The 25,277-nt window shown below is 35.1% G+C and overlaps 1 protein-coding gene across 3 annotated transcripts in view; it reads right to left on the bottom strand.

Annotated features, from left to right (window-relative positions):
- Positions 1-25,277, bottom strand: part of PCLO (piccolo presynaptic cytomatrix protein) — a 395,644-nt gene that overhangs the window by 42,254 nt on the left and 328,113 nt on the right. The window contains exons 18-23 of one of the 3 annotated variants that reach the window (XM_032402272.1): positions 24,374-24,445; positions 22,459-22,639; positions 20,628-20,822; positions 19,235-19,417; positions 4,260-4,389; positions 158-231 (exon numbers count right to left, since the gene is read on the bottom strand). In XM_032402272.1, the coding sequence (XP_032258163.1) occupies positions 158-231; positions 4,260-4,389; positions 19,235-19,417; positions 20,628-20,822; positions 22,459-22,639; positions 24,374-24,445 (835 nt within the window). The remainder of the gene's footprint in view (positions 1-157; positions 232-4,259; positions 4,390-19,234; positions 19,418-20,627; positions 20,823-22,458; positions 22,640-24,373; positions 24,446-25,277) is intronic. The other 2 variants (XM_032402273.1, XM_032402274.1) reach the window with 2 other exon arrangements.

Raw genomic sequence — 25,277 nt, 5'->3', positions numbered from 1 at the left:
AATCTACTAGGTAACACAGAGAATGGTGCTGTACTTCCCAGGGCTGTTGCCATTAGCACGTAGAAATTTACATTTATATTCAAAGAGAAACAAATCAAACACTTGTAGTGTAACATGTAGATTCAACCAAAATCCAGTACTGTAAATTTTAACTTACCTTCTGGGTCTGCTAGTCCCACTCCTACTCCTGGCTGTTTTACAGGTTCTTGCCCATTCTGCCCCATCTTCCCTCTGTTTAAAAAGAAAATAAAAGGTTATATATTTAGTTATGCTCTCCTAAATGCAAATGAGAAGACCAAGTTCCCAAAAAATAGAATGACATTATATATTCAGACTTGAAATAAATTACTTGAATGGCAAGTCTAAACACAATAAATTACTCTGTATCATGTTAATTTTAAAATAGGGGCTTGTTTTTTATTCTTACTTAGTCTGAGCATAATACCTCAAAATTCAGTGTCTTATTTATTGACTCATTTATCAAAAGATCAGACTATCATGAAATTATCAAATTTTTTTGAGAATTGGGGTGTTGTTTTTTTCATTTTTATTTTTTTGCATTTTTAAAATTATTATTATGTTATGTTAATCACCATACACTCCATTTTTAACTCAAGAAGTGAGAAGAAGTTTTTATATCTTTATGTTTTGTTACGATCACTTGTACAGACCCTTTGGTGAGAAGGGAAATGTTGAATTAAATAACTTGCAAGAATAAGACTGTAATAACACAGATTTTTATTTCACTTAGTGACTTTCAGATCCTGTCGCTGTTTTCAACTGTGCATAGCGTGTTAGCTTTTGAAGTCAGACCTCCTGGTCTCTGCCCCTGGCTTCACTATTTCATGTTATGTGTAATCTAAGGCAAATCTACTTAATCTGGTGAATCTATTTCTCCTTTTGTAATAAAAAGATGGTAACACTAGCTAGCTTTTGGGTAGGACAAAATCACGTGGAAAACAGTACTTAACACAGTGCCTGACACATCATAAAATTCAATAAATAGAAAATATTAATAGGTAGGTATGCACATAATGGCTTTAGAATTCAGCCAGAGTCTACTACTCTTTTAGTTTCAGCCTCGAACTTTCTGGAAGGCCAAATTGATGAAGAATTCATGATACTTTGAGCGCTATGTGTTCAGAATATTGACAATGTAACAGCCCAAACACTATAGGCTACTTCTTATTTTTTCAGTAAGAGAAAAAGCTACATGGCATAGAAAAGATTTGGAATTGCCTTTATACGTACTTATATAAGATGTTCTCAAACGAAATAAAAACACCTAAGTTTTAAAAAGGGTGTTTGAACAAAAGAACTCCTCGATACTATACTTTCTAGACAATAATTCTAACACAGCAGGATTTGCTCGCAATTAATTCTTACTTTCACAAAAATATTTGGTTTGCTGACTTTGCTGAGAATGTGATCGTATTTCTTTCTTAAGAATCCAATTACATCTCACTTGAAAACTGCTCTAAAGATCCTACCATTCTATAGAGATGGTTCTGCACATAATGAAAGAGGAATAGATATAAACTCAGAAATTATTTTATCTTGAAACCCATTACATTGTTCCATTATGACAATTCTAGGTCAAAGGTCTAAATACAAATTTTTATCAATTGTGAAGGACATGAAAAAATGTTAGAAATCATATATATACTTATATACATATAGATACAGTCTGCATCTGAATATGTGCCAAAAAATTCTTGATTAAGCAATAAAAGGAACTTCAATTTGTGTAATTGCTTCAATGAGATTCAATACAAGTAGATGATAAATTTAAAAAAAATTTGCTCTGTTCCGATCAGACGAGAGAAAATCTTCATAACTCAGTAGCAATCTTACCGTGAGCAATACTAACAGAGGGAACCAAACGTCTTGTTACTGAGTCAAACTCAGATGAAAAGGAAAATCATTTTAGGAGTGTTCATCTAACAGATGAGAGTACTGAAAAATTACTCTTCTATATATGTCAAATTTTAACAAAATAATTATAATTTTTAGTAATAGTAAAATTTGGGTAATTTTTTATTTGATCTCACATCCTAGGTTTCGAATTTTAATGGTATCTGATATTCAGCTGCAGTCTTTGTTTCTAATGAAAACTGATTTTAACGTTAGGTGCACAGGGAAAATGTGTATGAGAGGCATTTCTAAGATCTTACAGGTACTTCTGCAGCATCGTGAAGCTAAATAAAATACGAAGGAAACTTGACTGTGGGTTATGTGAAGGATGCAATTTTTCTGAATTCCCGGGAGATAACCTTCAGCTCAGAACATGTGGGCTAATTTATATTTGTTAATCAATCACCAAACAGTTATTGAACTCTTATGTTAGCCTAAGCAATAATTGTGTTAGACACAAAAGGGCATGTAAAAGAAATACCAAATACTGCTTTAGAAAAGAGAATTTTCTTTGTGCTCAGATGGCAAAACAATGGTGTGTCCGAAGCAGTTTTGAAAGGTTTTGAGGAAAATGGGAAAAACAAAATTGGAATGTGGTATGTATGTAAAAAATACATAATCTAGTTCTACTTCAGATATTCAGATATTGAGGAAATAAAGTGCTTTTTCTCTGGAAGTTATAACTTTATCATCAGTGTTAAATTATTTGAAAGGTATGGATAAATTGGAAGGATATTAAGTGATGTGTGGTTAAAAAAAATCACAAACTCGTATGATATTCACAGTCTAGAGAGAGAAATGTAATGAATTTGCTGAAATTCTCTTCATAGAAGATCATCAGAGAAAGAGGAGTAATGAGATCAGACTCCTTTTAGAAGTAATGTCCAATAAAAGAGAACTGATTAAATATAAATAACTATTGAATCCATAGCCTAAGTCTTAAGAAAAGAAAAAGATGGGCAGGTGATCCAATAATGTAACAATTTAAGTAGGAAAAATATAACTTGAAAATCATAAAATATAAATACATTTTTCACTGTACAAACCCCTTTTCCGCATTATTTTGCTTTTGTAATCTGAGCCATTATATAAATATTGGGAGTATTCTGGACGATAGAAGGAAAGATTTATAAAAACCTTGACACTAAAACAAAGAGAAATAGAATTCCACTCCCAGAAATGGCTTCACTCAACACTGGAGAAAATGAAGAAGATCCTTTAAGAAGAGCCCAGATCAGGGGTCTGCAAACTCCGCAGGGAGCCAGATAGGAGACGGTTTGAATGGTCCTGTACTCAGGTCTGCCCCTATAGGGCAGAAGTAACATTAGGCAACACATAAGCAAGTGGGTGTGGCTTCCAATAAAACTTTATTTATGGACACTGAAATTTCAGTTTCATATAATTTTTATGTCTCACAAAATGTGATTCTTCTGGTATTTTTTTACCCCCAAATATTTAAAAATGCAAAGGCCAAATTAGCTCACAGACCTTGCAAAGCTAGATTCGCCCTGACCTAGATCCTGGAGATGGATGGTCCAATGACATTTTTCAAAACCTGGAAAACGAGTTCCTTGGGAGGAGAAGGAAAGGTTGGAAAGTCTAGATTTCGACACTGGAACAGACATAACCAACATACGTATCTTGGATGCTGCTAACTTTTGCCACCAACATGGCTAAGCCCATTCTAACACATCCTAAACACAATCTGCTTTCGTTTTGCATTCGATCTGCAATATTATTTTCTTGAGGCTTAACATATTACCAATGAACTTTGTTCTAAGATTATGTACTGGGGACCCTGTATTACTTGGTATTTGTTGTGGAAAATATGGAAACACTTCAAAATCTTCCTTTTTAACTGTGGAAAGATTACTGAAAAGCCTCTATGAGGAGCCCAATGTGTTATCTATTTCAAAAACGATATATGAGCTCTTTAAATATGTTTAAATCTCTCCTGATTCAAAGTAAATTAATCTAAGTTTATCTCAAACACCAATAATATTTGTGTTTGATCATTATGTGATTACGCATCAAGGGACTACTGCTGCTGAACTTCATTTAGTTATTATTGCAGCAGTTTTTCTATTAAATACAGATTGCACTGATTAAATAGTCCTGGAAGTGACCAGCGTTCATCCTTAGAATTGGCTAAATTAACCCAATCTTTCCCGAACAGTCTATTTTCTATGGAGGCATACACAGTTGAATTGCTTCAGGGACAATGAGTCAGAACTGGATAATTATCTAGTTATTTCCTGTTAAGTGTTAAGCAAAGCTTACTCATGTTATAACTTTGTAGTGGAAAAAAAAAAAAAAAAAAGACAAAGAAAAACCCCCACACTTACATCCGTGGAATAGGAAATAGATTGGTCTCCCCTGCAGTGCTGCCGCTCCCTTCACTGTCCACGCTATACCCGCTGCCGGAGGAGCCGGTGGGCACGGAACTTTCTGCGGGCCGGTGATTGGCAGGCTTTGCTGCATGGTGTGGGAAGAGTCAACACCACAGTCAATCAATGAAACTCCCATTGATCTCCAAAGGCATCATTCTACGTTTTCTTCATTTACACGGATAATGAAACAGCTCTAGCAAGAACTCCACATGTCTTAATCTGCCTGTCATTTTCTTTTCCTTAACCAATAAGGTGCTGTGGTAACACTAAGGACTTGGTTATTTTTATGGGACATAGAGGTAAAAAAAAGAACAAAACACAATTGTTTCTAGGGTTAAATCATCAGATTTTTAGACTGAGTTAAATAGTATATAACCAGTCTATTACTATTATCATTATTACTGGTTCTCTTTGTGGTTTATTTGTACAGTATTACAATAAGGACAAACAAATATGAATTTGGGCTATTTCATGGAGAAAGGAGTTTAGAAAGACTTGGGTAGAGAGAAATAGTGGGATGAGGGAAAATTTCTTAATTATTCTCCATATTAACCGATAATCTGTTTTTCTCCTGAGAAGTGAAGATATAAGTAGAACAGATGGTTTCAAGAAGTGATTGAAGAATTCTGTGCTTGTTTGTATGTAACAACTATCTCCAGCAAGTTTTTAAATTTGAAGATCTTTGCTTCTCCTTCGGCATTTCTTCATCTATGATTGGGACTTGTTTCAATAATTCCTTAAGTTTGATTCTTTTGGATAAAGCAATCCATATTCCCATAGAAACATTGTAATTTTGTGTTGTTTAATGCAGTAGGAATACAGTACTAATATTGTTAGTGGAGTTCTAGATCAGAGGAGATTTGGGGGGAACATTTGATGCAAAAAACAGAAGAGAAGGCAAGTGTTTCCTCTTCTTTTTGTGGAGAGAAGCTTCTCTAGGCAAATTTTAAAAATTATTATTATGTTTTCTGTCACATGGTCAGAATTCAAGAGCATGAGCTTTGATCATACTGACAGGATTTGGAATCCTAGCTCATTCTAGAGTAAATCTAAACAGTCTCAGCTTTTGCATTTGAAGATAATGGGTTCAGTATGCATACTTCAACTCATAAGATTGTGACCATGAGGAGTGAGATAAAGCAGGAGCTCAGTTACTTTCTCTTCCTCATCTTGTGATTTTATTTGTCATACCCCCAACCTCTTCTGCAAGGTTTTCCTGTCAATCACTGCTCCCTAGTGTCTTTGAGCATACCTAGCCCCTGATAATGAATTTGCTTCAATTTTCTTTCCAATTCTAGACATGTTCTAGGATACAAAAATACTTCGAGTCTCTCTCTTCTATAAAAACACCTGTGTTCAATCAGGAGTTTCTTAAGCAGTTGGATAGATTCACACTGCGGGCGAATCATTGATAATCATTGAATGACACTAAGATATCTACATTTTCCTTAAAGAGATGTATACAAACACAATGACTCTTAATCTGGTGGAATTTTAATAAAACAAGTACATCCAAATGAAGGGAAAACTACAGACATTGTGAGGGAAACCACTTGAGGACAGGAAATCCACCATCAGGGTAATCGGGATCAAGTCTCACAAAAGTTTTGGTTTTTCCCCACTTCTCCACTTTTTCCTTTTTGGGACAACAGATTCTCTAAAGCCACCAGGACTTGTTATAATATCTATTCCAGTGATAGCAAGATCACTTTCTCAGAATAGAGAAATAAGGAAGAAGTGTTGGGCAATAACAGCAGGTATCTGTGAGTTGGGACTAGCTATTTAGAAAAAGGCTTGAATATTGTTAAATCACCGGTCACCGATCAATTACTAGCAACCCAGAGTAGATTTGAGGAGACAGAACGATAGTTATAATGTTTGATATTTTCTATGTAGGAGAAGCCCAGATGGTGTAGTTAGTGCTAACTTAAGGACTTTTTAAAAGGATAACTTAAAAAATATAAATGACTATCAGATATGACTATGATATAAATTATGAACATTTGTAAAGTAAATTAAACTGTATAATCAAACACATAATGAGTCAGATTAGTCAACTGGTGGTAAATAAGGAACGCTGCCACATTTTTTGATTGGCATTATGTAATCCAATCAACAATATTGTTAATATTTTTTAGTATGATATTGAATGAAACACTTTAATACCATCAACTGGAAAATCTCAATATACTACTTTCAAAAACAAACCTTAATTAATATATGCTAATTTTTAAATCAACTTATTTTTACTAGATTAAAACAATTTTCAACCAAGATCCATCTCGCAATACATCAAAATAGCTATTATAGCAGAGCTGTCTTATTTAAATTTCAAAATATTCAATCTTTTCTATGTGAACTTTGATTTTACCTGATGCAATTTCTAGTTCTATTTCTCTTCTGGAAAATCTGAGATGTGTACAGAATGTAAAACAATATAACAAGAAGAAAGGAACAGGGGTAGAAATAAATTTAAGGAGAGCTTTTCATCTTGTCTAGGTGAATAGAAATCTCATTTGGAAAGCCTATACAAGTGCTGTCAATTTAAATGCAAACAAATAATAGTTTATAAGAAACATAAAAAGAAAGAAAACCAAATCTAGAGAACATATACATATATTGGAATAAGTGTAAGTCTACCTAACATATTTGGAAAACAAAATTATGTGTTAAGTTTGAGTCTAAAGAAACTTCGGGCAGTTAGAAGTTAGGTGAACAATTCACATAAATGGAGATGTTTGGCATCATCTTACCAAAACATCTGGTGCTTGATATTTTTTTTTTTCCTAATCTGGTATGGAAGTGTAGGGTAAAGAGAGCCTGATGTCTGGTAGTTTCTAAAAATGAATTCAACTAAAAATGTAGAAGAGACCTTTGCTTTTTACTGGGCTATAGCTACATAGCATAAAATGCAATTAAACATACAGAAATGCAGAGGTTTTGATAAACTGGGACTAAAAACCCAAGTATTTTAATAGTTCTTTATCAGATGCTTGAAACAATGCGTATATTTACTAATTTTTTTCTCTTGAAACAGTCTCCAAATAAGAACGTGTCAATTCTCCTACATTGAGCTAAACCTGCATTATCTCCAACACGTTAATGAATAAAGTGCTTTTACAACTTGATATCCGAGGCTAGATCTCAAAGTAATTTCAAGGCATCTCATGATTTTGGTCACATTCTTTACTTGGCCTCTCAAAGTCCTTAACCATCTGCTTCTTTCCAAATGTATCTCCTGTCATTCTCCTTTATACATTTTTCACGGAAGCCCACTTAGACCACTCACACTGGCTCCCTTTGGTTTGGCTTTTTTTTTTCTCCTGAGCTGTAGCTGGGCCCGTTCTTCTGATTTTGTCATGCCTTTCTCTGCACCTGTCACTTTCTCATATCGAAATTGTACTTGTCTGTAAAGGCCCAGCTCCGATTGCACCTGCTCTGTGTATTTTCCTCATCTTCCCACTCAGAAGCGAGCTCTTCTATATCCGTACTCTCCTAGCACCAGATCACAGGTCTGTTTCTGCAATGACCACTTTCTATCTTTGGCTGTGGTTGTCACATTCATGTTGCTGTTGGAAGCCGAGCCTGTGTTTTCTCCACCATAGCCTTCTCAAAAGCTCATCCTGGAACTATGCTCAAGCCATATTTAATGAAATAATAATAAAATTAATAATTCTTTCCCTTAACAACACAACTCAAACATCCGAATGATTAAGTAGATATTTTACTTTTCATCTGGCTGTGTGCATTATGCAAATCATAAATCTCTCATTAACACCACTTGATGTGGGAGGGTTATTTTTTTTTCCTCCATGTTTTTTCAAGGAAACTTGGGGCAATGCAATTTTTTTTTTTTTTTGGAGTTTTAAAAACAGAGATGCAACTTTAATCTGTCATATGGTAGAGAAAAACGTGATCACTCAACTAGGTGTTTTATTTTTTCCCAGTCCCTCCAAAACCGGTTTAACTGAAAGGAATATTTAATGATAACACACTAAACATGGGACTGCATAGTTTTGCACTCCCATGGAGTCCTAACAGACCATGGATATTTTATAAATGTATTTAAATTGGAATGATAGTAAGAAATAATATGTATAGTCACATTCCATGGGAGAACAAGAGGGTGTTCTTACAGACATTAGTATTTGTGCTGGTTCCAAATCTGGATATACAGACAACTGGTGAACTCTGGTTTATATTTAATATATTTAAATATAAATATAATAATATTTTAAAACATTAAAACTAAATATGACTTTCAATAGACTCATGATTCCAAATTAGTAATTTAAAACTATTCTACCTTTGCTTTATTCTCTTTAAATAAGAGTTTCAGAGATCATGGACCTATTATGCTTGAATATATCATGTGCCTGTGTATTGCACATAAGAAGTGTTTCTTTTATGAGGAACTGAGGTTTACTTAATAATAAAATGCATTTTGGAAGCCTACATTTTTGTGTCTTCTTTCTTTTTTAATTCCTATTTGTACTATCAAGTACCAACGAGGAGAAAGAATGTAATCTCATAAATATACGATGGAATAAGCCCACTCCCGCAGAGAGGGTTCTTGTACCCTAGAGGAATAAATCCTAGAGTGTTAAATCATTTCTGTCCTCAATTATTGAGGGGGCATTTCAAGTAAACACATTTTATCTTCTGTGAGGCAATTCAATCTGTTTTAAATTATTTTTTGACCTCTTCATTTTCTTCAGATGGGAGATAGTTAGACATCATTTTGTTTTATTACTCCACTGTGGCTAGCCTTAATTAAACCTGGTAGTGTCTTTTTGACTGCACATCTGTCTTCAATTAGTTGGCTCTGTTGGTTTTTTTCCCCCTCAACCATACTTAAAAAATGCCGATCTATCACTGTACCTACCACACGAGGGCAGCATTAGGCTCACAGTCCGTGGAACAGAATTGTAGACTTTGTATAATTTTGGAACCATGGAAATTAAAAGCTGGCAAGAACTCTAGAACCATCATTTCGCCTATAGAAAAACTAAGCCCTAGAAAGATTAAGTGATTTGTTCCGCGTCACACACTAATCAAGGAGAGAAAGAAAAGAAAAACTAAAAAGTGCTAATCCACTTTTCTGTCGCATCCAATTGTCTCAAAGTGAGATCGTGAGGTCTCTGCCTACCTCAGAATTCCAGGCTTGGGATACAGGACCACGGCTTTGCTGCCTGTGATGTTCTACCGCTGGTTTAAATCCTTGGTCCAGCTCAAAGATATATCCAAATATTTTAGGAATAATTTATAATGTTGGTAGTCTATAATTTCCCAAATTACTTGGTGGATACAGCATTAATATTATCTTCAGAGATCAAAAATAAGTCAGTCAATAATGATTTTGTTTATTTCGGTAGCTTAATAATGGAACTGAAATGACTATTTTAGATATTATGTATTTATAGTATATATATATATATATATATATATATATATATATATATATACATATATATATTTTTTTCTTCTGCTAGCTTTAACTTTAACCTAGCTGGACATTATTTGGTGACCTTTTCTACTTTCTCCCCACTGCCCTTCCCTCTATCCTTCTATTCTTATTGCTGTTTTTCTGGTTGTTATTTTTACTAATGAGATCTTGCAGTTTTATCTCCTTTGTTGATTTGCTTTGAATGTGAACCTGAAAAGGTCAGGTTCTAAGTTCAATTGTTACCAGCATTATTTGGTAAGTTTTCCCTTGAATTAGGTCCAATCACATTTTCTCTGTTCCCTATGACAGTTTAGGGGTATTAAAATGAAAAAGGACTTTAGAAATTTAATACTTTTTAATATTACTTCAGGATATTCATCATCTGATTTGGAAAAATTCTAAAGAAACCAGCCCCTCCCCTCCCAAAATGGCATAGGTACTTTCAATACAGCTACTTGTAGGAGTTTCCACATACTTCCAAATTACAAGTTTTTACAAATGAAAGTATTAAAAACAGCTCAGACTTCTACGTCATTTCTTTAAAATGGCAAATTACGGGTGAATATAATCTCGCAAAGTTGCAACAAACCATGAGAAATGGAATGTCACAATGTCTTTTTTTCCTTATAAAAAATCAAAGTATGTCCCTTAAGATACTCCATATTCACATAGTAGCTTCTCTCAGAGAGAAAAGAGGTGTGAGGTCTCTTATTTGCTAAAATCCAGGAAAGGTAGTAAAGCTTAGTCTCGTTCCCACTCTTCCTTCTCGATCCACATAGGCCTTGGGACTGAATTTGCAAGATGTTTCAATAATCATTTCAATCTGTTTTTATCTAATGCTATCAGTAATTTGCAGGTATTTCCCATACTCACTAATCATACATTCTCTAGTTTTGTAGATAATGGGATTAATGATAACTTCCAGGAACAGAAGTAATACATAACTTTAGTGTAAGAGGTGTTTGGAAGTGAGAGTAAAATTAAACTAATAACATAGTGGAGAGGATTTTTTTCTTACATAAATATATGTGATGGCTCATTATGCTATAGTTCTTATATTTTTGCTAGAATATTGCCTTTTAAGTACATCTCCCTTTTTTAAGCTTTTTGGTTCAGAACTAGTTTTCAAAGAAGTAAATAAAATATTTAAATGTCTAATATTTAAGTTTACTAAATAAACTAATACCGACATTTTAATATTTAAAATATCTAAAATGAATACAATTTAAGTGGAAACCAAAATTTCCTAGTAACTACTGGAAAAAAGCTTGATTAAGATATTATCATAAATGAAAATTTTAAAAAATCATTTTATCTTTAATAGATTTAGGCTATAATTCTAGTTGTGTTCAAAGAGATAGAATCAACAGAGAATTATATTAAGTACCAAGTTTTGGTTTTGTGCTAAAATATGCTAACATAATTGTTACAACACAATAAGGATTTTTATCTTTAAAAGATTAATAGGGAGAATCATATTTGGAAAAAATGCAAGATTTGAATTAAGTTCTCAAGAGAAGCTCTTACTTTTACAATATTCATTTAATTCTACTTTGAACAAGTATTCTCTCTCTTGCAGTTTGCTTGCAACACATGCAGGATTGTTTGAGTGGAAAGTAATTTAAAAATAATGTTTTGAAAAATGTTCTTACATAATCCTGAAATTGCTAACTTAGATCAAGAACATGTAGATAACAAGGATGCTCTCCTTAAATGGAATCCAAATAGTTTGATTTATATAAACATTTTGCCCAAAGCAGACTGATTTATATGGCTAACATTATAACAAATACTATTATTTTTCATATCATTCAAATGTACTCAGTGGCCACAGAATTAAGAGGAGTTTGGACAATTATTTGATCAATGCATGTCCCATCCTATGGGATCTCACTTCTCTAGTTAATCTCATTAATCTCTCTACTTTCTCCAAATAGATCATTTTCAAATACTTTCTCTCCTCCTATAGGTAGTTATATCCTAGGGGACTGTAAAGATTATTAGGAAGAACCAAAGCCAGGACAAATAAAAATATAATTAATTATATTTCCAGATATTTCTAAACATGAGGATGTTTGATTGCATATAAATTTAAGACAATGACTATGCATTTTTTTCTTTTTCAATCGCAGTGGAGCAAAACTTACACTTTTCCCATTCTTCCTAATTCTTCCCAGATATCTAACTGGTTATTCAATAAATATTACTAGGATGGGAGATTCCCAGGGACCGTTATTTTCATCTGTTTTGTTCACTACAGGGTCACTAACTCTTTGAGGAGGTTCTGGAACATAACATTCATTCAAAAAATGTATATATGAATATGAATAGATGAAGAGCAACTAATATATGTAATTCAGATAATATTGTCCACAAATGATATTTTCAGAATTCCCTTCTAGCTTTAATTACTTAAAAACACATTAAATTATTACTTGAAAATTAAAAATCAAGAATTAGGTAAGAGGTTAAAAAACTTAATTTTTTCTCAAATTTGAATCAGAGTGATGATCTTCAGTTTTTCTTACACCAACAAAATTAATTTGATCTCTATGAAACCGGTAATATAGATACTACAATAGAAGATAAAAGGAAACTATTTATAACAATTGTTTTTCCAATCAGCCTTATCTTTAAGATAAGGATGCAAATAAAATTTATTCTATCTTTATAATACACCCTCTCTATTTTAGGTTGGGAGCAGTTTGATTAAAGCTGATTAGGCAATTTACCAGTCAAACTGTGAAAGTAGTAAGTAATAAATATGGACATACATTCATAATTTGACCTAAATCAAGCCAAATAAAATACTTTAAATATTAAATGAAAGACTGTCATTTGTCAATCTTAATAATTATAAATTAACATTAGATGAGAAAGGAAAGAAGGGATTCTGAAATACAATATAAGAGAAAAAAAAGCATAGAAAATTTAGAGACAAATATGACAATTAGATCTGGGAAGAAACCTCCAGTTACCCACTGTCTTTGGCTACTGGAAGGATTATGACTGTGCATTCGTATAGATCAATGGCTCTTAAGCATTTTGATCTCAAGACCGCTTTTACATTCTTAAAAAATATTGCATTCCCTTAAGAACTTTATTTTATGTGAGTTATATCTATCAATATTTATCATATTCAAAATGAAGAAAATTTAGAATAAGCAATTGATAAGCACATATTCCATTAGCGTTCAAAGCAATGATGTCATAACTTCTCATGTAAATGTAGGAAAACTCCACTGTACATGAAAAAGAATGAGAGGGAGAAAGGCAAATAACACTTAATATTCTTGTATTTGATCTTGTAAACCCTAAAAGTGCCCCCGGGACACACATTGAGAATTACTGGTCTAGATCTACCATAATAGAAATGAAGTATTAACTATGAAAATAGAAGAACCCAATTAGCATCAGCTTTTTTTGACAGTCATCTTAAACCACTATATACAGGATTATTCTATCGTGCCTTTCATTTTTTAATTTTATACTTGTAGTAAAAAATATCAAGCTTTTAGGCTTTCTTAAAAAGATTTATTATTATTGATATTATTCTTATTAACCTCTCTAGCTTTGGAATTTGTTCCATTCAGAACTTCATAACTCTACAAAGTAGAAGGTCTGAACTAAAAATTATATGTATCAAAAAATCATGCTTGTCTGTGCTACTCTTGCTTTAAAAACTACTTTATGGTTTGCAGAAACCCACAATAAATAATATTTGGCAGGCATAAAATAACACACATTCTTCCAAAAACGGGTTTTCTCTACATAAAGTCTTTAATTTGCTGGTACCTTAATAGTTGGATGAAGCCAAAATAGTGATTCAATAGTGATTTACTTTATGAAATGCATCAGCAATGAGAATGCTCTATAACAAACTAAAAGCATGTAATAGATCCATATAGAGAGAAGTTTCAATTATATAGTAAAAAAAAAAGTCCATTTTTTAATACCTTTTTCTATAGATTCCAAATTCATTTTATATAGTCAGGTAAAATTATAATGTGACCTATAGAACTTCAAATAATGTGGCTTTCAGTCTGAAATGTGTTCAGGAGGAAAAGTGGATTTTGTTCCTGTACTCTTTTAAAAACAAATATAGCAGAAATTTTAGTTCACTGTTTTGCTTATAAGTTTAAAAAAAGGGTGCCATGCTCCTTTTATCAAGCATTTTCTTCTTAAAAATGTATCTGTTTTTGTTTGATCTGTAATATCAATATTTTGATTACTGTTCAAATTATCAATTTAATTAATTTTTAGCCTTCAGTATCTCCATGGAAATCTTCAGTTATCTTACAGTATCTTAAAATACATTGAGCTATGAAGCTATGACTGTCTACATTATTCCTATTCATATATCTAAACAACTCAAGACCTCGATCAAAATTCTGCATTTCTGATATAATATGTTTCCATTTAAAATCAGTAAGTATTTTTTTTTTTTTGGCTCCTCAACGATTAATTGTATATTTATACATTCAACACAGTAACAAAAGAAAAAGAAAAAAAGGATATTTTCAGAGTCTGGCTCAGTACCCATGAAGGTTCCTTTCATCCTATCCCACTAACTAAGCCCCCCGTCTGTCCACCCCCTCCCATTATCTTGCACAATGCAGAATAGGTGAAATATCACGGTTTTACATAATGTAGTACATGCAGATGAAAAGTGGAAAAAATCAAGTAATTCATGGATAGTTAGATATCTGGACTTAGGCAATACTGTTAAGTAGCCCGATGGTGCCTTTGACATTCGTCTGCCTCTCCTTAGGTAGTGTTTCCCCCAGGTCCATGATCCCGCCTACCCAAGTGAACACATTCCCAGCCCCATGCTCATATTGTGCCTTTTGTCCAGGGTCCCGCACTGTGTCCCCATCAGCCTTCTCATGCTCCATGCTTCTCATTTCTTTCCTCCATCAGCATTTACTTGCCTGTCTCATTTCCTCAGGGTCCTGCTCCCTGGTGGTAATTTGATAAAGTAACTTTTTAAAAAATAATTTCTTCAAGCCCAAATAATTTGCATTTTAAAAATTAAGTTGAACTTTGTTAAAGCTATATCATAAGTAGCATTTGAAGGGACTTTGCCATGTTAAAATTAGATCATGTCTTCATGGTCACATCCAATTATACAGGCCCATAGCTAGATCGTTTTGACTAAGGTGCAGCCATATTGAAGCCAAGTCAGATACTTGGGTAGACCAGTTGGTCTTGCTATTCATGTCAGATGAAATGAACATATAAATCCCCAGTGTGAACCAGACATGTGGATGGCTTGGTGCAGACCCACACCTATTACTGGAAAAGAACAAAAGTACCCATGATAGTAGATCGGTGGATTCACCTTTGTGAATAAACGTCCATAAACAAGAGACAGTGTCACATGGTCAGAGCTATATACATTTACTCTCTGTGACTTTGCATGTATAGCAGAGATATTCCTGGCAATAAATGTTAAATGACTAAAGAAATATTTTAAAATGCATAATCATTCTTAAGAAAATATGGAAACTCTTAAAAAAAATTTAGAAGAGCATTTTGATCTTCACAGACAACAAAGAAAACCCTCGTCCCCAGAAAAACAGGCACAGAACTTTGAAAGCTGATATTATCCAATTTGAGTCCCTCAGACTTTGTTGGATGTTTACTGTGTTCAGATCATTACAGTTTCAATTTTCTTTTCATTTTCAACTACCCAAAGTTTTATTTAAGTTTGTGTTTTTACATGAACACATTGAAATGAGGAATGCAAATCTGTTTTTATTAACCTCTTACATACGTGACAGGAAGACTTCACCTCCAAATGAACTCACTTTGATTTCTCTTCTGATTTCTCCTTTACTTCCTTTTGAACCCTCTCCTTCCCAGAAACAGAGAACGCTAAATTCTTTCTGACCAGAAGTGACCATCTACTTCCAGTCAGAAGAGAATGGGACGCAGATTACCTATCGCCCTTTGTCACCAACAGTACCCTCTACTCCCGGTGCCCGTCCCGCTTCCCAGCCCGGCCACCCCCTACCACTTGCCCAAGACAGCAGCTCCCACAGAGTGATGGCTTAGTAAGAGTTCACCACGATAACCTGCAGATATGAAACTCTTCTGTGACAGGTGCTGAAAATGAGCCTTATTGAAAGTGGAGTTTCCAGCAGTGGTCTGTGGAAGTAGCTTCAGGCTTTTCTCCTACAACTCGGCCACTCCAAGGAATGCTTAATCATAATTCCCACACACAACTTATTCAATGGTTCATCTGCTCTCCTATCCTCTCCAACCCGTTCCAATGGCTCCTATCTCATTTCCCAGGGTGGAGGGACATTTCTCCTCAGCCTCTATTACTGTTCCTAATTTTAAAATTCACATAAAATCTTAGTATCAAGCAAGAATAACTCAGGAATTTCAAAATGCACTTACAATATAAAATAGTGGATGTCAACTAAGGTTTAAAGAACGCTTCAATCTGATTCAGTTTGAGTATGGTTTAAAAAAATAACTATTTTTTAAACTCTCCTCTCTGGTTGCTGTCACCTTCTAAAATGGTGGAGCCTGTGTTCAGTCAAACCAACTGGCTTGGAACAAAATCATTTCCAGGGATTTCTAAATACAAAAGAGTTGTTTAGGCGTCAGGATTATGTGGCACAATCTGTCTAATCTTTCTTTTCAGGGTTCCTAGCGTGCAACTAAACCCCGGGGGGAGAGAGAAAGTTCCTTCTGGCTCACTCCATAATTCTTGCTTGACCCATCTTTTACGCTACTTCAGGCAGAAATCTGCTGAGCAGTTCACAAAGAAACATTCGAAAGGCTCTTTAGGGACAATTTCGTCACCCTTGATAGAAATGACTACAGATGTACACACGATCTCTACAGACTCTGCTTACTGCCACACTGGGCTCATGCATGAGAGGGATTCATTTCCTTGGGTTTGTGGCAGCTTAATTTTGAGTCTTCAGAAAAAAGGATCATGTAGGGAGAGCAAGTCTAAATTGCATTCTGCCATCATTTCTAGCAACCTCTCATCATTTGTAAGAACTTAAGTGACAAATAACAAGTATGTAAATGACAATTGTTTTTACTGAAATCAGAAGAGTTTGATTTCAGAGGAACCAACGTATTTAGGAAGCAAAGGTCTAGGACTAGAACAAGGGTCCGGTTGCTGATTCTAGAAATTTCTGTGTATTCTATCCATCATCCCAGCCCTCTCTCTGATTGCTCACTCAGAAAACAGCGATAAGAATATCTGCCATGAAGACCTCCTTTACCAGGTGTGATAAATGAGAAGATGGGTGACAGAACACTCGATACAATGTGAAGAACTGTTCAAATGAAGGGCATTATCATCAGAATGCAGATGGGACTGTGTGAACTCCATTGTGAGGTTTGAAATGGAAGGCTTTTATCTAAACACTTAAAATTAATAATAATACTTATTTATGCAGTTAGTGAATGAGAACTTGTTGGCTCTTTGTATGTTTCCATCTCATACCAATTTTTCTATGCTTTAAACTAATTCTACAGCATTTTATATAAATTTAATCCTATAGCATGTTTACTCTTAATTGGCAAAATGCATGGTTGAATTATATTCTTGGTACATTTACAGTAGCAGGGAAATAATTATGTTTTAGAAAACGGCATTTTATCTTCAGTACCAAATTAAACAAGAAAGCAGGTTATGTTATCTTGATTATTTCAATAGAGAATGGCTCCAGGATTCAGTCACAGCATCTTATGTGGATGAGAATATCCATTACAGCATTACGCAAAGAAAGGGAATTAAACATATTTTGCTACGAATTTTAAGAACCACGTCAAAAAAAATCAGACAAAATATTACACAGTAATACTGAAATCATGATAATTTAAAATAGAGTGAGATAGGGAAGCATTTCATTACTGTGACATCATTATGGAATACTTGAAGTAAGAAAATGAGTAACTGTAAGAAACCAACTGCTCATTTGATAGAGAAAAAGGTAAGAGGAGGGATTTTAAGTACTTTTGGGAAGTAACAGTAAGCCAATTAGAAAACGGAATCCATGCACAGGGGATAATTACCTGGCTAATTCAGAAAACATCACTGTGCTTTATGCCACATACATTTTCCACTGCCCCTAAGTATCTGATTTGTTGGGACAAGAACGTATTAAAAATGGTAGTCTTTGGAGAATTAAGAGAAATACAACAGGAAAGTATAAGGCTTGATTTTGATTTGGGGACAAGTAGAGAATCGTAAAATCAAGTATTTTTGGGTTGGAAGGGACTGAAGGGGGTACCGCTACCCAATTTTTTTAAACCTATTTTTTAAAGCCCTTTATTTTATAAGTGTTTTTGAATTAAATCTGAAGATAATTTTATAATCACCCTCGTTTGCTTCCTATCACTGGTGGTGATACTCTTTTCTTTGGGGAAAACTCCAGGAGTGTTGGGGTCTGGCTAGGGATGGATACAAACTTGTTTTCCTTTCTGAACACGGCTATGGAATCAAGTTTAGATACACCTCCAAAGCCAGGGCTCAGGGGATTTGTCCTCCTCTATCCAGGAACCCAAGAAGACTGTGGAGTAGATCAGATGTGGGAGCCAGAAACTGTGGACGTATTGCCTAGAAGAGCCCAACCCCAATTCACACTCACATGTTTATGTATGTTTGGTGCTTTCATTTGGTCATAATTTTCCATCTAGCTAATGATGTTTCAACATCAAACTTGGTTCCACTCCCAAAATGTTCTATCATAGAGGTCTCACTAGCAACGGAACAGTAACTAGCCATACTCTATTGCAAGGAATCAAATGAGAAAGCAAAAACTGACACACTCATTTTAAGCTGCATCATATAACAATGGCTCAGAACCCAGTAGTTTATGAATGAAATAAAGATACTTTATTTATTACACAGGCACTTGGATATTCACATGCCCAACACATCTGATACACTTAACAGCTATGGAAACATGAGTGGAAAATGTCTGTTTGTAGGATCAAGAGAGAACTTTCACCATGTAAAGGTGAATTAGTGCATTAACAATTTTCCCCTTACTTTCCTCTAAGAATTTCCAGAATCCACTGAAGTTTTAAAAAGTTACACTTGAAATAATATGCAACAAAAACTGATCTACATTCCAACTGGTATGCTAATTTGAATTTTGAGCAGTTTAAACTTTTATCACAATGCAACATATTTATAGTCATGCTTGAACAGATTAGGTTAGTAGCATGCATTCCATTCTGCAATATGAATATTGTTAATCTAGTTCCCAACAGAAGTCAAAAGATGCCCAGTGCATAGAAAAATACAAATCACTGTAGTCATATATTATGGGACTGATTTGGGGACTTACACAGTGATGATGAAGTCCTGAAATGCCATGCCCACAAAAGCACATCAAAAAGTGGATAAACAGATTTGATCAGACAATCTCTAAAAAATTAAAAGATGAGGGCTTTAAATGTGGGGGATGTTCTTGCTGTGTGCTTTGCATAGCGCCTTTCTGCTCACCTCCTTCTGGCTTGACTGGTCCATCAGACACCACCTTCCTGAGGGCTAGCTGGCTTTGGTCTTGGTTCCCATTGGCTGGTGGAGGCAGATTATCAGACTGAGTTCTCTGAATGGGGAGGACGCCCGCTATGCTGTGTCTGTGCTGCTTCCTGGCATGATTAGACTGACCGCTTTTATGTGCTGCTGAGGCAGTGTGGGTGGAATGGAAACCCAGAGTACGTATCCTCGGATGGAACCAGCTTCAATGTCACTCATGCAAACAGAAGTGATCTTTTGCTCCATCTCAAGAGGCTGTGTTTTCAAATGCCAAAACGACACCACATGCACAGCACTAGAGGGGTTAAAACTGGCTGTTTCTCGGGAAATGAAGACTTGGGGAGATGGGGATAACATCGATCTCTCTCCGTGATCTGGCTAAGGCTGCTTGGAAGCAAAAGGGCAGCTCCGTTTGTAAGATCTCTGCACTCGTTCAGTTTTTCCATATCGACTGACTACATTTTCGCAAATTAAATGAAAATACAGCAATTAAGATGGGTGAGTTGTGATTCTTTAATCGGCCTCTTGCCTGTATAAGGACTTCCAGTGGTTAGAAAAGAAAATAGCCTATAAATTCTCTGATATCGTATACAAAGTGTGATCCAACAGAATGGACCCGACTGTGCTCCTTAATGAGGGGACATGGCCTCATCATATATGTCTACACATATAATTAATATTATGTACTTTTGGGAAAATATAAGACATGATTTTATTCACAGATTTTTTTTTCCGCTAAAAGACTAGAAAGTTTCCCACATGGAAAGCTACAACATTTCACATGCATAATTCATTAAGGTTTCTAAGCTTGAAGTGGCTTTCTCCCCCCGCCCGCTGGGTTGGAGAATTCGACTGTTGGTCGCATTACTCTTCTGCCCGACAATTTTTGAGTGTTTTCAGATGCAAGAATCTCATCTCTAATCTGCTCTAAATGCTTGTGTGTGTGCTTTTTTTTTTTTTGGTGTAACGCCTGGAAAACTGGCAGCCACTTGTGCTCATAATTCCCGGATTCTCAAGGATATTTAAGCGCACACGAAAAGGACACACGACACTGCTTTGCCTGCAAACGTCACAGACACAGCCACCAAATACTATGAGCCAGGTTGGAGGGATGGCGGAGACAGAGGGGAAACAGCCAGTTTTATTGCCGTCCACGTAAATAAATAAACGAAACGAAAAATCGAAGTAAGAAAGAGCAGATTTATGTCTTGGTACTGTTGTGACACGGACAGAGGGACAGAGGATGGAGGGAGCAGGGTCTGCCAGAACACGGAAAGCGAACGGGGAAGGACAGCAGGAGAGAGGCGACAGATGAACATGAAGCTGCCATGCTGAGGAATTTATTTGCGTCTTTTACTTGGTTGCAGGCGGAGCTGCTGCACTGCGGCTTCGGCAGCGGCTATGGCAGCCCCTGCATCTTCCAGGTGGCTCTGGGTGACGCTGGTTTTGCTCTGACTGCGCGACGGTCCGTGAGAGCGCAGGTGGCCTTCGGAGGAGGATTTCGAGCTACCGGGACTACTGTGGGATTTCTCAATGGTGGGAACCTGCATGTCTGGTTACAAGAGGGTGAGACGTGAGTTAACAGCGCTCCAGCGTTCCTCCTGGCAAGCTTGGTCTCACATAATTTGAGACTGTCTAAGATTTATGTTAATTCTGTTTCCTTTTGGGCTCATTTATGCAACTGCTTGTCACTCGGCGATGTGATTAAACATTGGGGGAACAGTTGTGGGGAGGAACGTCAAAAGGATAATCATGTCGAGAAGACAGAGGTCTGAGAAGAGGACATACATCTAACTAGCCTCATGGAAATGCATATGTTAACTTTCCGTATCGCCAAGCAACTGCTAATTCTAGGAGGGACCAGGCAAGAGACAAGAGGCTCCCACGGCCACAGAGGAGTTTCCAGTGAAAATGCAGGGAATGCCCGGATGGAGGGGTGTGCGTCACCAGGACACATTAACAGTGGAGACTGGAGAATCGTGTCTCAGGGGATTTCAGAGAATGTATATAGAGATCCCACATTTACTATGGCCATCAGAGAGAGAGAGACAGAGAGAGAGGTCTTTATGCTAATGATCTTCCAGAAAGTTAATCAGGGTAGCGTTGATCTGGCCAAGTGGGATCCATAAATGATCTATAAAGCTCATTCATAAGTCATCTGTAGCCCTCATGGTAGCCCGTGGTTTGTCATATCAACTCAGTGGCCTACTGGACTCGGCCTCGTGGTTTTCCATCTCCGAGAACACTTGGCACCTGTGACCCATTCCTTTCTAATGTGCAAAGAAGCACTTTTCAATTTGATGTACTTTCTGAGGAGAGAAGGGAGCAATACTCAGGTCCAGTATAAACATTTAGAGTTGACACTTATAAATAGTTCAGTGTGCCTAGGTAAAATACTACATGGTTATCTCATCTAGGCAGTAACTCGGTTTATGATGAAGATTGATGTTGTGTGGTAGGATAATCGGCAATGAACCTCTCAAAGGAAAAGCTCATTCAAATGGGAATGCTGTGCATATTGCCAAACCCAATGTCTAACATTACCATTTCAAAAATAATGATAGTGGTTTAAAAAAATCATAGAATTAGCTCGAGGCCAACATTTAGGAAAGGTTTAGGTAAATTTCAACATACCAGTTGTTTTGGTGACATGGGGAAAATGTTCTTGGTATGGTAAGTAAAAAGCAGGATGCAAAATTATATATGCTCATATATTACATATATAATATATGAGTAAGAATATACCTATGAAAAAATAGGGGTTTAAACAATGAGAAGAAATATGCATAAATGGTAATGATGAGTATGTCTAGTCAATGGACTGTTGAGGATTCTCATTTTTCTTTATGAAATACCCCAACATATTTGATAAAATCGTATTATCATGGATTTTGAGAGCTGGAAATAATCCAACAGCTCATACAGCCCAACTCCCTCCGTTGTATTGGTTGAAAACCAGAGTCGAAGAGGTGAAGATCACAAAGTCATAAACCTGATAATGCGCTGATCTGAAACTAAAGCCCATTTTTCCTGATTCCATATCCATTACTGTTTGCAGGATATTATATTACATACTTTCCAATAGAATCCAACATTGTAAAATATATTAAATATACAGGCACTCATATTCAAGAAGTTACTGAGTGAACAAATAGAAAAAAGCTTTTTCTACTTGAAATATCTCCTACCCTTGGATGGGTCAGGGAAGATACCATGGCTTCTGCTTTTGATGACAGATGGTTTTGGAGACTGTTGGCTGCCCTGGCTGGAATGAGCCTTGCCATGATCAATACTTTCAGTCTGTTCTTTGAGAGAATACCATCTTGGAGTGTTATCGAGATGAGATGTGCTAGATAAATCAATCAATACCTGAAAAAATGCAGTAAGTCAATGAAATTGATATAATTCATCCATTACTTTTATCTGTGATCTGAAATTTACTCAAGGATATAAGCCAAAAGACATAGTATGACTTTGAGGATGACAAGGCTGTCTTCCTCATTTTTCTTTACCCATGACATTGGGAACAACATCTTGTGCATATTAGATGCTTAATAAACATTTGATTAGGGGCACCTGGGTGGTGCAGTCAGTTGGGCATCACACTCTTGGTTTTGGCTCAGGTCATGATCTCAGGGTTGTGAGATCGAGCCCCACACTGGGCTCTGCTCTGCTCTCCCATTGCCCCTCCCCACTGTGTACTCTCTCTCTAAAATAAATATATATATTTTTTAAAATGAACATTTGATTAAACTGAACTGCATAAGATCTTCGACTATAAATTATTTGGAGATGATGTGAAAAGGTAGTCACAACTCAATCTCTTTATGAATGAAAGCTCTCTTTTACTAAATGAACACATTTTAGTACTAAACTTGGATATCTTTTTTTTTAAAACTTGGATATCATTTTTAAAGATTGCTTTTAGTTAGGAGAGGGACAAACTAAAAAAGAATGGGTAATTTGCAATTACTGACTAATTCCCTGTAGTTTAAAACATACTTTAACTCATATTTGAAATAGGGATATGACTAACAATTTATGATGAGAAAGCACTATATCATGGTTTGACTGGCAGCATTTTTTTCTTTCTTAGTGGTTCATGAGTAATATCCCATTTTACAATTGCTGGCATTTTAGATTTGATGAGATATAAAAAAAACGAGAACCAACACAATGGATATATGCTCTAGGTTCATGTCAACAATAAATTACAAGGACTATAATAAATCAGTTTTCTGAAATGAGACATTAAGTCTGATAGAATATTGCATTCTAGAACTGTCCAAAGATCAAGATTAGTCCCAGGGACTGTACCAGCATGGAGCCTGCAAGTAAAGGTCAAATGGCCTAATTTTATAGTAAAGAAAAGTGTGGAGTCTTGGAACCAAACAAGGTCTCCTGTCACCTAGACTAAAAAACTGTTTTCTATTGTTTCTGGGAAGGGACATCATATTGTCTAGGTGTTATTTTATTTTTGGAGAGGATTTATTTTTTAACATTAATTCATAACTTCTGCTTTAAGTAAAGATTACTAAATATATTTTTTGAAATACTATAGATTAAAAAAAAAAACCCACAGGATCTGACTCTGCCAGATTTCATGATTAGGGTAGATTCCATGTGAACTTATATAAAACTGATTTTTATTGTTTTCTCCTACTTCTATTTTGCCTCGTAAAATATTTTGAGAGATTTTTCATGGGATACTTAAAAGAAATAAACAATGCAGAATGCCATATCAAGTCATTGATAGATGCAGTGAAGAAGAGCAATTAAATACCTGAAAATGCATTTTAAAAATCTAGCGCATTTTATAATAATTTATCTCAAATTTGGATTCACAGCATGATTATATATCTACTATCAAAACAATAATTCATCTACAAATTAGTTATAAAGTACATCAAATGGTAGAGTGAAAACCATTTCTCAAATTACTATTCATCCAGTCAAAGAATAAATCAGGAAATATATCCTATCCACCAAAGGGCTTTAACCAAAATGATTATCTAATAAACTTAAGAAATATGCTTGTATCAATAAATTTTAATTGGTGGTTTATAATGAAAGCAAATGAAGAAAAGGAAATCAGATGCTCACCTCACCAAGAAAGTCATTGGAAGAAAATCTATCATAATCCCAGACTGTCACCTCCAGTGTTTTCTTCTTAAGCTACAGTTTAAATCAAAATGTTATTAACCCCACAAATTTTCATCACACTCTATTATAGATTCATTTATTTTCACTTCCTTGAACTCTTTCCATTTGTGTAAAAAGTCTTCAAATTTTATCTAAAATGTAGGTTTATATTAAGTATTATATAAAATATCAATGATTTTATAGTCCAACCCACTGTTTGTTCATGAGACCTCAAAATTTTACTAATTCCCTGTTATTCTAAGCCCCCACTCTCGATTTTTATTAAAAAAAAAAAGTAGAATCTATAAATGCTCTTTAAATACATGGAATTTAAAGGATGAAAAACTGTCTAGGTTATTTGGATAAAATATTTAGATTGGAGTTTTTTGGTTTTAGTAAATCACCAAAAAATATGGTAGCATTCTCTAATTTCTGCAGGTAAATTTAACTTATTTTAAATTCAAGAACCCAGATTACAATTTGTACCCAGCTTCAACTTCATAATCAAATTAGAAATCTTCCAGAGGACAAATCATAAATCTTTCAAATCCTTTAGGCCAGTCCCTGTATGCCTTGGTCTGTACCGTTTAGCCCCACAACGCCAGGTTCTTAAGAGGCCTCGATTTAGAGAAGAGATGAATTCCTAAAATGTTGCCTGGAGCAATAACACATTCATATACACTGAATATTTTCTTTGTATTATTTGTGAAAGTCAAAATACAGCCACCTATTATTTTTGCAATATATACATATCAAATCATTATGGTGTATACCATAAACTTATACAATGTATTATGTCAATTTTCTCAGTAAAACTGGAAAAAAATGAAAGTGATTGACCAAAATTTATAAAAAGTATATGGCC

This window comes from Phoca vitulina, unplaced genomic scaffold (assembly GCF_004348235.1).
Source record: "Phoca vitulina isolate PV1807 unplaced genomic scaffold, GSC_HSeal_1.0 scaffold4, whole genome shotgun sequence".
NCBI lineage: Eukaryota > Metazoa > Chordata > Mammalia > Carnivora > Phocidae > Phoca > Phoca vitulina.
The sequence above is the reverse complement of the archived record's forward strand: the minus strand, read 5'-3'. Positions and strand labels throughout refer to the sequence as shown.